The sequence below is a fragment of the Pteronotus mesoamericanus genome, unplaced genomic scaffold, assembly GCF_021234165.1.
Source record: "Pteronotus mesoamericanus isolate MK-2021 breed Mesoamerican mustached bat unplaced genomic scaffold, CSHL_Meso_final contig_1018, whole genome shotgun sequence".
Classification (NCBI taxonomy): domain Eukaryota; kingdom Metazoa; phylum Chordata; class Mammalia; order Chiroptera; family Mormoopidae; genus Pteronotus; species Pteronotus mesoamericanus.
This window is the reverse complement of record NW_026555002.1, coordinates 3,293,341-3,309,895: the sequence shown is the minus strand read 5'-3', so window position 1 is coordinate 3,309,895 and position 16,555 is coordinate 3,293,341. Positions and strand designations below refer to the sequence as shown.

The window sequence follows — 16,555 nt, the reverse complement described above, 5'->3', positions numbered from 1 at the left end:
GGGTGCAGGGTGCCCTGGAGACACACGCTCATGAGCTCGTTTCTGTGCTTTCAGACCGTCATCAAAGAGGGGATGCTGACCAAACAGAACAGTTCATTCCAGAGGTCGAAAAGGAGATACTTCAAGCTGCGAGGGCGGACACTGTACTATGCAAAGACTGCAAAGGTGAGGTGCGGTGCAGGGAGCTTCATGGCGGGGAGTCTCTGGGGTCCTGCAGGGGAGATTTGGGTGCTGGGTCCTCATCTGTGGAAAAGCTTTGCTTCTTAAAGCTATTTTTTTCCCAGAGAGTTTCATAATACTCCACAGTGCTAGGTTTTATTTGTCTCAAGGCACGTTTTAGTGCTTATAAACATTGATTTTTATTCATTTTTTTAAATGTAGTATGTCACCAATGGAGAAGGAAAAAAATGTCACAGAAATAACCATATTATAGTTGGATATCTTTCTTGTAGATCTTTCACAGGCTTATACATCTCTTATTGTGGATTAAAGTGTCTTTTTAAGAACCGTTTTACTAGGGTTTAATCGGCGTTCAAAAAGCTTTAGATATTTAATGTATGTAACTTGAGTTTGGAGACAAGTATATACCTGGGAAACTAATGAAAAGTATTTTCGAAAACTGGGCTTCTTGGTGAGTGAACAGCAGCTCTTTATCGCCGGCTTCCTGGCTGGGACCTCTTGCCCGTGAGACTGAAGCTGGAACCCACAGCCACATGCTCGTCAAAGAGGAGGGAGGAGCCCAAGAGAGTCACCAAGTTGCCTCCGCGTTTGAAAGAATGTGGTCTTCCACATCTCAGATACCGGTGTGCTTGCAAAGCTAGTTTTCGGTATTCTGAACACCAGTATTTTTGCATCAGTGTTACTGTCAATACTTTTATTTTGGTGTTAAGAAAAATCTGGAATCTGAATCATTTGCATTTTGAGATGGATCCCTAGAGAGTTAGTGGGTTAAAATTTGAAACTGAACAGAGCAACTTGTTTAGAAAGTGTTCTGACCATATCCCTCACTTAAAAAACAAAACAAAACAACAAACCCTTATAGTTATTTTAGTTCTGAGGGGGTTGTGGAGATTACTTAAAAGGCTGAGTCTCTTTTCTGAGTTCTTAGTATTTCCTCCAGCAGTTCCCTGTGGAGTCCTCTTAGAGGGGCCGGTGAGGCTCACAGGAGGAGGGGAACACGACGCGGATTTGCGGGGAGCAGAGGGGAGTGGTGGTCTTCCCAGGCCTCGTTCTTCCGGCCCTTCTTCTGGAGCCTGTCTCTCTCCAAGACTAGATTCCTTCTACTTTGCTCCCTTGTTTTCTTTCACAGCCATATTTCTTCTCTTTGGATTGGTCTCTCTTCCCCTAAAACCATTCTCCCAATGTGCTTACTGGAGAAGCTAAAGCCAGGGCAGAGGGTCTTCAGTCCTGACCCCTCTTCTCCCAGGGGGACCTCATCTGAGGACATGTTTCACATTTAAAAGTGAAACACTGGTATTACAGAAAATAAATACAGAATCGCAGTATTATTATTATTATTACTGTTTTTTCTGTCAGTGCAATCACTCATGACCTCCCTGGATTAAAAAAAACCACGGAGCCCCACCCATGGCTAGATGGGGGCTGCAGTCAGCGCTGGTTTAGTCAGCAGGCCCCCAGCGTCAGGCCTTGGACCCCTGTGGGCGCGTGACTGGCTGGGGCCGAGGACAGCGGGGAGCCGCGTGGGGCCGGGGCTTGGACGTGTGCCCGCCTTGGGGGAGCCTTCGCCTCACGCCGGCCATGGTCCCTGTGTCTCTCCCCAGTCGATCATATTTGATGAGGTGGACCTGACAGATGCCAGCGTGGCCGAATCCAGCACCAAGAATGTCAACAACAGCTTTACGGTAAGACTCTGCGCGCCTTTCTCGGCCCATCACCATATCTGGCTTTCCTTTTAAATTTGAACAAGCATGTGAGCAGTTCATGTTTTTTATCCTTCTTGCTCTAATGGAAATGATTCCTGGTAAATTTTGAATTTAATGCTGAAAATAATACCGTGGATGGAGAATAACTGAGAATTTGGCGCATGTGAGCACAAGCGAACAAGAGGGTCCAAAGGAAATTTATTAACATGGTGTTTCACATTTCTCTAACAGTTTTTCACAGAGGTTTCTTTTTCAAGATTATTGTAGAAAACTTGGAAAATAACAGAAAAGTATGTTGAAGCAATTAAAAAATAGCCATAATTAGGCCACCTTAAAACATAGAAGGTTCATATTTTGGTGTATTTCTTTTCTTTTTTTTACTTTTAAACTGCCCCCACCCCCATTTATAAAAGTTGTGTTGTACATGCTGCAGAATTTATTTAAAAAAATTTTTTTTATTGTTCAAATACATTTATCTCCCTTCTCCCCCGACCACTTTCCCCTGCCCCGCGCACCCCCGCCCCCCACCCTCGGCAGAAGTTCTGAGTGCAGGCGGTCAGGTGACCACACCGCCCGGAGGCGGCCACTGTGCCCTTCAGTGTTTCTTTACTGCTAAGTGTCTCTGCACCCACTTCCACCAGGAGATCATAGTGATCCTGTTGTGATTACATTTTTTCCCTCTCGACAATTGATGGCGATCGTTTTCCTATGTTGATTAGTCTGACTGTTCATCACACTTTTTAATGGCTGTGTAGCGTTTCTCGTATGACTTCCCATTTTTGGCTTTAGGGGCTGGGCTGACTTCACAACCTACCTGTGGAAGGTGTGACTCCAATATTAGGAATGGAGTATTTAAAAGTCATTTTCTTTATATCATTCAGCTATCTCATTTAGAAATAAAATTCACTCCCTGTTTTTTAAAAAAACCCTTACAGTCAAGGTGGGTAATTTTCTTCATGTTTAGAATCTGATATTTTGGGTTAGTGTTAGTTTCAGGTACTTTCTGGTTTCGTTTTATTTATTTATTTATTGATGGTTTGATTATTGATGTTGTTGATACTAATGGGATTTTCCTTCCTGTATTTAAATTTCTACTTTGCGTTTATAGAACTAACTGCTCTTGGTTTTGCTTTGTGGCTTATCAAATTAGCTTTTCCTTATTTTATTCTTCATTTTACTTGGAATAGTTTCACCTATTACTGCATGAATTTTATTGTTTATGTAGTGGCCGGGAGAGCCATGTAAATGATTATTCTTTGATTTGTGGCTTTTGGTGTTTTTAATAAGAATAGGTGTTGACTTTTATTGGAGTGTTTTGAGCGTTAACTTAGACGGCCAATTTGGTTTTAGGTATTTGTATTTTGTATTTAGAATTTTTTGGTCCATGTGTGTAGTTTTCTTTGGTGTGGAAAAGGAGCCTTGGTTGTGTTTTGATTTCAGAGTTAAAATAGCCCCATAAAATTCGTTTAGTAATTTGTCATGATTTTGTATGTCCTGGAACATTTGATATAGCTTTAGAATTGTTTGTTTTGGAAAGTTCGCGAGAACTTACTTTAAATTATCTGTCATAAAGACATTTTAGGGAGGTAAGTCTACGGATAAAAGCCTGAAAGATTTATTTTTGTTTTTTGATTCTTTGAGCTTTTTTACTTTCTGAGTCTATTTTTGTAATTTACTTCCCCACTTGTTTCACACCTTCAAATTTAGTAGCACATATTATTTGCACTTTAAACATCTGTCTCTGGTTAGACCCACCTTTGCATTTCCAACTTTATTTGTGTAGCTTTGTTTTTCTTGTCAGATTTCTTAAGACCCTCCTTGTTTAATTTTTTTTTTAAACTTGTCCTTTTGACCTGGAAACTGGTCCTTTTGGTCCTTAAAAGAACTGGATTATTGATCTATCCCATTTATTTGTTATTCAGTTTCTGCTTTATATTGATAGTCTTTTTTTCTGTTTTTCACAACTTTTTTTAAAAATGGATTTTAGAGGAAGGGAGAGAGAGAAAACAACAATTTGTTGTTCCACTTATTTATGTGTTCATTGTTTGATTGTTGTATGTTCCCTGACTGGGGAGCAAACCGGCAACCGTGGTGCATCAGGGCAGCACTCACCAGCTGAGCCACCTGGAAGGGGCTTTTACATGCTTTGAAACAATTTATTGATTGGCTTATTTTTATTTTCAAGTATGTAATATAATTATATATATAAATGAAAACATGAGGGACTCTGAATTTAACGGTGGGTACCTTTCTGTTCGCATCCCAAAAGTTGTTTTTTCTCCCAGTAGAAAAATGTTATTACAGACAAACTTTTTTTTTTTTTTTATTGCTCATTCAAGTTATTGAAGAAAAAAATCGAAGTATATAACTATAAATAGGAAACTTGAAACCATCCATATTTCTATTACCCAGTATACCTGGTAATATATTTTGATTTATGTCCCACCAAATTAATTTTATATTTTTTAAAGATTTTATTTATTTATTTTTAGAGAAAAGGAGGGGAAAAGAGAGGGAGAGAAACATAAGTGTGTGGTTGCCTCTTGCACTCCCCCAACTGGGGACCTGGCCTGCAACGCAGGCAAGTGCCCTGACTGGGAATTGAACTAGCAACCCTTTGGTTTGCAGGCCGCCGGCACTCAGTCCACTGAGTCACACCAGCCACGGCCCACCAGATACATTTTATAAAATACAATTTTTAACTTTCTTTAACAGTGAGCTTTTTCTCTTACCTTATAATAACCTTCAGAATCTTTTTTCTTTATATTGCATAGTATTCCATCATATAAATGTATAAGTTTATGTATCCAGTCTCTATATTAAGCATTTGGTTTTTTCCTGTCATAAATAATATTGTAATGCATACTTGCACGCAGATGCTTTTGTGCATTTCTGATTATTTCTATAGTATAAATTCTTAGAATTGGGATTTCATGTGAGGTAGAAAAAAGAAACTGTTACAGGCTTTTGAAAAATAAATGAGGTACTGATACATGTTACAACTTGGATAAGCCTTGAAACTATTATGCTGAGTGAAAGAAGCCAGACACAAATGGCCACATATTTTATGATTGCATTTATATGAAATGTTCACAATAGGCAAATCTGTAAAGACAGGAAGTAGATTAGTGGTTTTGAGGGGCTGAGAAGGAAGAAGGCGTGCCTGCTAGTGTGCAGGGTTTTTTTTTGAGGGTGACAAAATGTTCTAAAATTAGATATGGGTGATGGTTGCACAACTTTGTGAATGTGCTGAAAGCCATGGAATTGTATACTTTACAAGGGTGAATTGTACAGGAATTCTATCTCAATAAAAATATTATGGAAAAACACTGTGTTACTTTGGGACTGTACAAGTTACTATAGAGCTTTGTCAGCCTGACCTGAGAATGAACCCTGACTTGCATCTTGTCTCTGTGGGAAAATGTGTTTGGGGCCACATACCCGACTTGCAGATGTAGAGCCTGTTCTGCGTTGGAGAAGCCTCTGGAACCCTAGTCCTGTCACTAGTCCTGGATGATTCCCAGCCCTCAGGACAGAGGCGCCGATTCTTCCCTATTTATTTTCTATTTTGTGAGCGCTCTAAAACTGCCTTTCATCTGAGGATGTGGCGAAAGGATGAGGGAAAGATTCCCACTGAGGTTCCCCCGAAACATTCAAGACAAAGAGGCTCCTTCTGGGAGTAATCTGTGGAATAGGAGGTGAAGGGGGAGCGGGGAGCGTGTGCTGCCCCGTCCCCCAGTCACGTTTCTGGAGAGTCAGGGAGTTTTGGGTCCTGGGGCTACAGGTGTTACAAATATTTTCTTTGCTTAAAATTCACACTTAATGATCTGTCCTGTTTCTCTCCCCCTGGGGCTTTTACTGTCTGACCTCTGAACCTGTCACTTACCCTACAGTGAATTGCCGGAGTCTGTGTGTAAGTGGCTGTTCTCTGCGCCCTGGCCTGCCACCCACCTCTGGATGCATGCTCAGGGAGTGAGTGCGATCGCTTCTCGGCCTTTTGGCTAAGATCAAGTGTAGGGAGTGAGTGCGGAGTGAATGAATGAATTTGCCCAAAAGCTTCTGCACTCCCTGGAATATCTCGTTTGGTTTTCCAGCTATTCTTTTAGTGCTTTCCAAACTCCACAACTTCTACTAAAGTTGCATGGCCGATACAAACAGCCCCCCAGTGAAAGCTGCTATTACCGTGAATCAACCAACAGATGGGAACCTTTTATAGCTGTAGAAGCATGAGTACCTTTGCTCCACATTAAAAGAGACTATTTTTATTCCTCTCCAAAATGCCCGGAGAACCATACCATAAAGAAGGACCCTTGGGAGAAGAAACTTCCCACCAAGCTAGGTGGGCGGGGCCACAAGCGGGAGAGGAGAGGTTTTGAGACAGGCGTGATGGAAGAAGTGGCAGGAGCGGGTCTCCTGTAACTGGATGGGGCTCTGCCTGCCCCCCTGCTCTTTAAGGACAGAGCGAGCCATGCTGGAGCTAAAGAAAGACAAGAGAGATCGTCTCTAGACCCCTGACAGGCAGGGCAGTGGCAGTGGGTGCCTTCAGAAGGTGGGAGCAGAGCTGACAGGGCCAAGCCACAGCCTCCTGCTGAGAAAAGGCGACTGGCCAGCTTCGTGCCCCTGCCTCTACAATTACACTGAATCGTACGCTTCTGTTGATTAAACGTGTTAACACTAACCTATGAAAACTAAAAGACTTTTGGTATATTATTGCCAAATTGCCCTTAGAAATATCAGCAAGGTTTCATGAGAGTGCTTGTTTCTTGTCCTTTCACACACACCATGTGTTCACATTTTAGAGTATCTTTGCCACTTTGATAGTTTAAAAATGGTAATTTGTTTCTTCAGTGATCAAAGTGAGGTCAGACATTTGTCAGACTCCATTGACCATTTGTACTTCTCTCTGTGAACTGATTTTTTCCATGTGTTTTCAGATAGTTAATACTGTATTTGTAGGGTTCAGAGGTGCCTCTCCCACTCTGCCCTTGTGGGCCGTAATAGTTTTAGTGCTTTGTCTTTTTAGGACAATATATGTCATATATAGACTAGATTTCATACATGAATAGTGGGCTGAAGTTACCAGGTAAAATGTTTTTCATTACCTAACACATTTTAAAGTTATTTTCAGCTTTAGGGTCATAACATTCACAGATTTGTGCTGAAGGTGTATTTTTACTCCCATAACTTTTCAAAGGAGTTTGTTTTCTTGAAACTCTATATTTTATATAAATTAAAAAATTGAAATATGACTTCCAGACCAGGAAGTGCACAGGGAGGGTTGCGGACAGAACGTGCTGCGCGACCAGCATGCGTGCCGGAGCCTCTCCCGCGCCTCACCGCTCTCCCGGCTGGCGGGGCTGTGGCGGTGTTAGGTTTTTGATGCCAATAGACTCCTAATGTGTATTCTTCTGTGTCTGTTTCTGGTGTATTTCCTGATTTAATGTCGCTCGGGGGATTTATCTAGTTGTATTGTTACTGATTTCTAGCTTCATTCTACTACGATCAGAGAATATAGCTCTGTGATTCAAATTTTTTGAGATTATCAGGACTTTGTGACCTGCTGGTTTTTATAAATGTTCCATGGGCTTTTGAGCAGAACTTGGTTTAGGTAGTCCTCTATGCAGTTGATTAGGACACAAGTGTAGTCATTTTTCTCAAATCTTTTGTAATCTACTGATTTATTTTCTGTTTGTCCTGTTAGTTATTGAGTGAAATTTATTTAAATCTCTTACTGTGATTATGGACTTACCTGTTTTTTGTTTTTAGTCTGTTAATTTTGCTTTATATATTTGGAGGGCTTTATTCAGTCCATACAGATTAAGAATTATTTTATATTCCTACTAGATTCACCCTTTTATTATGAAATAACTTGCACTATCAATCTTAATGTTTTTTGCTTTAGAGTTTACTTTGACATTATTATAGGTACAGTTGCTTTATTTTGGCTAGTAATTATACTGTAAATAATGATATGTCATTTTCTATCCTTTTACTTTGAACATTTAAAAAAATTTAATGTGTAATTCTTTCAGGCATGGTTTTAATATTATCTGTTGTGTGCTTAATCAGATTATTTCTTCAACTGGATTATATTTAAATCTATACTCAGTTTAGATAGTCTTGTACTTGGGTATAAATTTAACATATTGTTACTTGTTTTCTCTGTGTCACATTTTATTTTTTCACACCTTTCTTTTCTTAAATGGATTATAATTACTTCATTTTCCCTTCTATTTTAGCTTGTTTTATATACATTATTTGAGTGGATATTTTACAGACTACAAAATACATCCTTGACTTAAATTCTAGTGCAGATTAGTATTTTTAGTGCTTCCCAGACAATACAGGGATCTTAGAGCATTTAAACACTCTTTGCGCTTCATTGCTATTGAAACTATAATTAATTTGTATTGCCAAGAAAACAGAACTGCAGATATTCACCTCTTGCCTTCCTGCAGGTTTGTTGAATATTCTAATTTTATACATATTTGAAATCTCACAGGACATTATTATACAGTCAGTAATTTTGATTTATAATGGATATTTGTACTTCCTGTCGCTCTTCTTTCTGTATTCCTGTGATCCATTTGGGGTGATATTCCTTATGTCTGAGAAACTTCCATCAGTATTTCTTTAATGTGGGTTTCTACTTTCGATTAAAAATACCTTTATTTCACCTTATTGAAGGATATTTTTGCATGTAGAATTCTACTTTGGCAGTTATTTTCTTTTAGCTATTTAAAACTGTCACTCCGTTGTATTGTAGCTTCCATTATTTCTATTAAAAGTAACTCGTCAGTCTCATTCTTGCCCCTCGAATGGTAATATACCCTGCCCCCACCCACCCCCACACTAAATTTAAGGTTTCTTTTTCTTATTCTTTGGCATCAAGCTGTTTCACTGTGATTTTTTTCCAGCCATGGTTCTTTGTGTTTATCTTACTTAGCATTCTAGCGCTTCTGAAATCTGTGGATTTAGATATGTCTCTTCTATTGTCAGTTTTGGAAACCTTGGTTATTATTTCTTCAAGTATTCCTTCTACCCATTAGCTTTTTTTCCTCTTATTCTGGGGCTTGTATGTTAGATCTGGTCACTGTCTTCCATGTTTCCTATGCTCAAAAAATATTTTCTATTCTCTTTACTCTGGATATGTTATCCCTGTTATTTTCATTTGGATGTTCTTCAGGCCTTTATCATTTGTCGTTAGGTCCATCTGTTGAGTTTTGTGTGTCCATTATTTTATCTTTTAGCTCAACAATTTTTATATGAGTTTTAAAAACAGGTCTCTAGTTCATGGCCAAAGTTCTCATGTTAAGCATATTTATTTTATAGTCTGTGTCTGAAAATGCAAATATCTGGTTCTTCTGTGGGTCTTTTCCTATGGTCTGCTTTTCCTTTTGGGTTTTGTTCCTTTAGCCTTTTCCTCTTGATGGGCCTGTTGATTTTGGTCGGCAGACACTGTCGGAAAGGTTGTCAGGGCAACTTTAGCCCAGTATGGTGACCTCTTCCCTCAGAAAGGGTTACTTTGGGGCGAGGTAGCTGCAGGTCTTATTAAATCCAGTCTGTGATAGAGCTGGCTTTGAATGTAGACTGCTGTCTCTGACTGGCTGGCCTGTTTTCACTTCCTCTGCTTCCATGGGATACTGCTCAGGACCCTTTGCTGGGAGTTTCTTGGGCTCTGAATTCCAGTAATTTTTTTCTCTTCCGCTAGTCCTGTAGTGTTGCCAAAAGCTCTGTTGAGACTCTTTGACCCCTACTTATGAGTCAGCAGTTGTTTAATTTTTAAAAAATTTTGTCACTCTATAACATTATAAGTATCCGACACTGAGATCACTCATTATGCAATGTGGGATATGTTAGATGCCATTTACTTGAAGGATAGTATATTTACCATAGGGACTAAAGTTTGCTCTTTATCACAATTTTGCAAAATTTGTTGCTCAGGGTTTTTTTTTACGGTCTTATTTTTTATCTGCCAGATCCTCTGTAGACTGATAATGAGAAGCTAATCTCTTTTAGGACAATTACATGTCATTTTATTCTTGCATTTCTAACACTTTTTACCTTCTTCATTTTTGAAGCTTTTAAAGCACATAAACGTTATACCTTGATTATCGAATAGTTATTTATTAATTACATTGAAGTCTTTGCCGCTAACTGTACTCTGTCCAATATTACTGGGCATATGGCCATACTTTCTTTCGTTCGTTTAGAATTTAATGGACATGTGTACTTCCCTCTTCCATCTTCACGTTTATCGTTGGTTGTTCCTTGTTCTTTTAGATTTCATCCTTCTAAGCAGTATATTGGGAGAATTCGTTTTATTTCAGTCTGGGGCACTTTGCTTGTCGTAGGGACCCCAGACGCTTCCCACTGGCCGGGGTTCTGTGCCTGGCTCCTGTGCTTACGGTGGACTGGGCTGTGCTTTCTTCGTTTCATGCTTTCTTGGTACGTGTCTTCTGTCTTGCATTTCTGTGAGTGGTATATGCACTGTTTACATGTGTATTTGTTAATGATTTTAATTGAGGATTTCCTTTTTCTAAATCCATTTACAGCTCACACATTTTTAATACTCTGTCTCTGATCACCAGCCCTCACGGTGGTGATAGCCTTTTCCTTGTCAAGCTTTGTAGCAGGAGTGTCTGTCCACTTAGAACATGCTGCTCGCTGCTTTTCTCCCACCAGGTGTTTAGTCGTTTACATCAGACTAATGAAAATGAGGAAAGATTGATGAACAAGGAAAGTAAATCATGTAAATGTTCTCCTTTCCACAGAGGAATCAAACTCTGGTATTTTTCCTCAGGTTGCTCCAGTGACACCTGTTGGCCACATGGGTGTTGCAGGGGAGGCGTCTGAAGCTCGCCTTGATGTCGTTAGCATCTCTGAGAGTATCTGCACATTTCTGCTCGAAATCTTGTAGGATTCTCTTTCCCTCATGTGGGATACTGGTTTTTGCTTACTAGTTTGTCTGGTACTCTGGTTTTGGTTTTCCAAATTTGAAAAAGGTTTTTTTTCCTTCTTTCTTCTCTGTAATTCCGATCTGTGTACTTGGCCTTGCTCTTTGGGAACTTTGCTCGCTTGCTCTCTCATTGATTTGGTGTGCGTGTGTTGTGGGCCTGCCTGGGCTGAGCACAAGCTCCTTGCTGAATTCTCAGTGCAGAGAGCTGCTGCTGCTTCAGGCTTGGGCTCTGGCGGGGCTCAGTGAAGCACATAGCTAAGAGGTGTAATTGCAGGCCAGACAGGCAACAGGGAAGGAAGGCTGCAGGGGACGTCTAATAAGGAGGGCCTCCCCCTAGCACCCCCCATTGGTCTTGGGGAAGTGTGAGCAGATGGCCCCTGAGGAAACTTAACAGAGACATGTTGTAGTGGGATTAGTGGTAAATCCACTCAAGGGAATGAACGCAAGTGTCTCTTTGTGTGTGTGTCTGCGTCTGCGTCCGCATCTGTGTCCGTGGGCGCTTTTGAATGGGGCAGGTGTAGGGACCAGCCTGTGCAAAGACCTTGTGATGGAAGACATGGTACGAACGTGAAAAGAAGTGGAAGGAGGGTCATGTAGCCGGCTGAGGCCAGAGGGAGAGGGAGACCACAGGAGGCCACGAGAGGGGCTTGGGAAGTAGCCCTATACCCTGTAATGCCCCAGCGTAGTTCCGTTTGGTGAGAGCCCCAGCCCTGCAGTGCTGGCGCGCTCTCCTGGCTGCAGCGTGGAGGGCAGACTGGAGGAGATGGGGAGGCTGTGCAGGATGTGGTAGGAGAGGGCGGCTCCTGGCTCCGGGTGAGTTGGGGCGGAGGCTTGGCAGGGATGGGGGCAGGGGGTGGGGCATCGGCTCAGCCCAGGCGAGGTGTGGAAGGTGCCGAGGCTTCTGCCTTCTAGCAGCGGGCTGGGGAAGCGACTACAGAGGGCAGTAGGCCGGGGCGGGGGTGGGGGTGTTGTGGATGTAGGGCTCTGTCCGGTTCTCGTGCTCTTTCCATTTGTTGGTTTTCTCTATTCTATTTGTTAAAGCATTAATTTTGTTTTTTATTGCATTGATTTGTGATTTTTTTTACCCCCATTTAAGCATAGTTTTCATGTTCTTTTTACTTTGTTTTTATCCTGACTTATTCTTATTTGATGGAGAAAATAGTTTAAAAAATATTTTCTATTTAATGTAGTCATTTCCCTGCCTCAGAGAAAACTTTTCTTTTGAGCACCTCCATTTTCTCTTGGGTTTCTGAATGTTTTCGTGGACTTTGGATAGTCCCCTTCCCCTGTCTGTTCATCTCTGAGCTTTCTTAGTGGTTTTATTTGTCGTCTTCAGGTCTTCAGGTCCTGCCTCAGCTCCTTTTGTAACCCCTGTAGCAGCCTAGAGTGATAGAGCCAGGAATGGTGTTTTCATCATTTTCAACCTATTATTTGAATAAAGACTTGATGACATGTCATCACCTCCTTTAATGTTATTTAAAGTTTCAAAATGTAGCAAAAATAAAAGCAGTGACGTGCAACATAGCTCTGTTCCCACACTGCCCACCCCCTTCCCTCCCTGCCACCGTTCCTCCTGAGAGTCGCTCTGAGTCCACTGGCTTCATTTATGTTGTTATAATGCTGTAGGAAATACATGCTGCATGAGACCAAGGGTTTTTGTTTTGTTCATGCTGTCCCTAAGTGCCCGCACACAGTAGGTGCTCATCACTACTTGTTGAAGGGTGGCTTGGTCACCACTGTTCCAGAATGATCTGGGCCCTGCTCCTATCACCAATGGCACGCAGCAGAATGCTTCCCGTGGCCCAGACCGTCCCTGACACAGCGCCTAGTGACGCGGGCAGCAGGCAGTGCAGACCCAGGGGCAGCAGGCCGTGAAGGAGTTGGCTCCGGGGAAGCGGTGGGCGGGGTCCGGGCAGGCTTTTCCGGGCCGAGGAGGGTCGGACCCAGCCTTGCCAAGTGTCCAGGTGCAAGTGGTTCCTGCCAGAGGGGGTGGGTGTGAGGGCGATGAGCTACGCAGAAGTCAGGAGTGAAGTGCTTCCCAGGCTGTGGGGGTTAAGACGTTTTTTGCCAGGGGTGAAGTAAAGATTTTTAAAGCCAGGCGTGATATCAGTGGGTTTTTGTTCTGAGGCTGGCTGCTGCTGGAGACTAGATCTGCAGGGAACAGGTGGCTCGAATGCATGCGAGGAGGTCAGACCGGGTGGCCAGGCGAGGGGTGTGGGTGCCTGGCTGGAGAGCGGGTGCTGCAGGCGGTGAAACTTCTCTTTGTTGCCGGCTCAGCTCTTTGTTTTGAATGACTTGGGGATTCAATAACAGTGTTGAAGAACACTGGGGAATTGAGCAATCCACGGTAGGTGCTTCCTAGAAAGCAGCCCACAAGGCATGCTAGTCACGTCACACAGGGTGAGACGCAGGTGGCTCCTGTTCCCCCTGTACCAGGGGCTTGTTGCTGGCCCCTTCCAGTTTTAGAAACTGTACCTCTTCACCCCAGAGACTGACCTAATCGTGGCCAGTGTCTGCGTCCCTTTGGAAGAGGCAGAATCAGTGGGATTCAAGTTAGTGAAGATTTTCTAAACTTAGCAGGACAAGGATGTTGTCATCTGAAGCAGACACGGTGCTTCTGATGGGTGGCAGGAAGCAGGTCAAGGGCTGAGGACAGGCAGGTTCCGGCTGCGCCCTGGCCTGTGTCCCTGTGTGCACTCAGGAACTGCGAGGTACTCACACCCGCGTTGCCTGGCAGAGGACGGTGCTGGCTCTTGGTGGGCGTTGCACTCCCTGGAGCCCTTGGCCCCAGCCAGGGTGCCCCGGCTGCCTGCTATCACACGACCGCCCCCTTGCTGCCCTGTGTCTGGGGCCCTGGCCTGCGCCCTCCGCTCTGGGCCCCTCAGGGGGCGGTGCCAGCGCCGGGCATCCTGTTGGCCCTGGGGCAAGCAGCGGCTGCGGTTTGGCGGAGGCACAGGTTCATCGGGGATTGGACACCCTCCCTCGGGGGCAGGGGGGAGGGCTCTGGGTCCTGCGCAGTCAGAGCTGACGGAGCAGCCAGAGGGCCAGAAAGCCAGCGCTGCAGGGAAAGGCGCCTGAGGAACCGATGTGTGTTTTTGGACGCCTGCTGTGACATGTTCAATTACTTTTTACTTCATTTATGGGGAATGTTGTGTGCTGCGTGGTATTTCCAAATTTTGGGTTTCCCAGAGGAATCAGGGACTCCCTGCCTTTGAATGTCCAGGATCCGTATTTCCTGTCACATGTCAGAACCTCGACAGCTGGGCCAGGCCATAGTCCTCTGTCTAAGGACCCGTGCAGGGCCGTCCACAGCCCCAGCGCTCAAAGGCGAGGCCTCTCACTAGCTAAGTGACCTTGGACAAGGCACTCAGTGACTCTGAGCCTCAGTTTCTTCACCTGAGAAATGGGGATAAGGCTTTAAGAGCCCACTTGTGGGTGGCTGTGAGGATTTAAGTGAGCTAATACAACACAGGCATGATGTATTTGCTATTAACACGGTTATAGGCGCCCTCTGTCCAATGAGTCGGTTGAAAGCAGTGAACCAGATTTATTGTGTCATTCGGTGCTTAATTAGAAAATTTCTTTTAGTTTGCTTTACTCATATTACTTAAATGAAATGTTGCACACCTTCTCTGTTAGTTGAGTAATAACCTCTAACTGAAGAAATCGCCGTGGATTACCCCCGATTTCACCGGGCCACGCGCAGTCCGACTGCTCCACTCTTATCCTTTGGGTCGTGGCAGCTGAGCTGGACCTTGGAGAGGAAAGACAAGTTTTACTGGAATATCCCTGAAATGTAAAACCATTAGAAAGAGTCATTCTGCCTGTTTCTAAAAGCACTGTAAGTCATCGGGTGCCCCCTCTTGTTTTACCCAGCGCTGCCTAGGGGACCTGTCCTGCTGGGCCCCTCCCGCCTTTTGCCTGCGGGCTGCTCCAGCCAGTCCTGCTCCCCTGAAGCAGGAGCCCCGCGCACAGGCCGCCCCTCCCTTTGGTTCTCTCCGTAAGCCTGTTGGTTCTTCAAAGGCGGGGTGAAACTCTCCCTTCTGTAACACCTTCCTGCTCACACTGTGGCCTCCTGCGCCTTTGAGGCGGTGGTTTCCTCCCTGGGCTGCGTCCGAGGACCATCCGCAGAGATTCTGGTGCTGTTTTACTAATGGGTGATTTTTTAAAGCTTTCCGTGACTCTGAGGTGCAGCCACGCTTGGGAAACTCATGTTTCCCAGCATGGGACAGTAAATGAGCCCAGGCCCCTGAGTAATTGGTGCGCTCAGTCACACGCACTCCTTTGCATCTGGCCTTTCATGCGTGTCCCTCTGCAAGATACGTTGGGCGGCGCAAGTCAGCCGGAGCTCGGGGCTGGTTCCTTGCTCCTTCCTGTTCAGAGGGAATGTTGAACCGGTTCTTCTTTGAAAAGCCTTGCGGGACAAACGTTCATTGCTGTGGCCGATCCCGTGGGATCCCCACTTCCTGAGGCCTCGAGTGCTGCAGCAGCGGGCAGGACTGAGGGGGTCTGGGACTGTGTGTCTCTTGGTGGCAGTGGGGGCGGTGGGAGGGGCTGACTTCTTTTGGGGGGGGGGTGTGTGTGTGTGTTTGGGTGGGGGGTGGTGTGTGTGTGTGTGTGTGTGTGTGTGTGTGTGTGTGTGTGTGTTTCCAGCAAGTGTGACAGCTTGAAGCTTCTTCAGTTCTGGGGAATGTAGAACTAAGGGAACATTTACCTTGGCACCCTAATTGCTGAAATCAAACAGAAACCAGTTGGAAAAAAATCATGGCCTAGAAAGACTTGTTTTTCCTTCTTTCAGCAGTCCTCTGTTGTGCCGAACCCTCTTCTGGGTGCCTGAGGGTGGACAGAGGTGGCTTCTCACAGCTTGTTGAAGGTGAAAAGAAATAATTATAGTCCCTGTGACAAGTATAATAGAAGAAGGTGCAAAATACTGTGAGAGTGGTGAGAAAGGGCCCGGGGAGTGGAGCCTTCTGAGAAAGGGACCGTGTGAGCTGCGTGCCGGGAGGGAGCAGCACGGGGGGCACGGGGGAGCGGCGGCAGTGCGGCCCCAGTCCTGGCGCTGGGGGCTGTGTATTTATTTCCTGAAGTGTTTAAATTGTAACAATGATTGTGGAGGAGATTTGAAATAGGAAAAAAAAGATCCCCGCAGTAGCTCAGCAGCTGTTTTCTTTTTTTTTAATTAAAAAAAATTTTAATTGTTCAAATACTATTTTCTTTTTTCATATTAAGACTTTTTTTTGTAGGCAGACATTAAATGTTACATATGTAATGCGCACATCAGTGTACGTGTAATTTATATTTTCGCTTTATTATTTCATCACAAATGTTTCCACATCATGAGTTGGTAATGATCATTTTTGTAGTTGCAGATAATTCATTGTGTAGATAGATGTGTCATAAGTGATCAGTTAAACTTTATCCATCCAGTATTTAGGGACTTAGAATGGTTTTCGTTTTTCCTGTTGAAACTATGGCTAGAGCAAACACCTAAGGTCGCAGGAGGGACATCTGGGAAAACGCGTGGTCTGCCTGCACGGCAGCTCACGTCTGAACCCCCTTTCCCAGGAGGGGGCAGCCTGTGCTCCGTCGTGTGTCCCTTTTCACCTGTCGCCTGCCCTTAAGGTTGAGAAGATAAAACTTGCTTCTGCTCTGTTTGATTTGGGTTTGGTGTGGTTTATGGCTTCATTTTTGAGCACGAGTACTTCTGTATTCC

At 44.0% G+C, this 16,555-nt stretch overlaps 1 protein-coding gene across 3 annotated transcripts in view; it reads left to right on the top strand.

The window, feature by feature from the left end:
• The window catches only part of DGKD (diacylglycerol kinase delta), a 93,532-nt gene that overhangs the window by 24,289 nt on the left and 52,688 nt on the right, over nucleotides 1-16,555 (top strand). For all 3 annotated transcript variants that reach the window (XM_054571338.1, XM_054571348.1, XM_054571330.1), the window contains exons 2-3: nucleotides 55-165; nucleotides 1,782-1,862. In XM_054571338.1, the coding sequence (XP_054427313.1) occupies nucleotides 55-165; nucleotides 1,782-1,862 (192 nt within the window). The remainder of the gene's footprint in view (nucleotides 1-54; nucleotides 166-1,781; nucleotides 1,863-16,555) is intronic.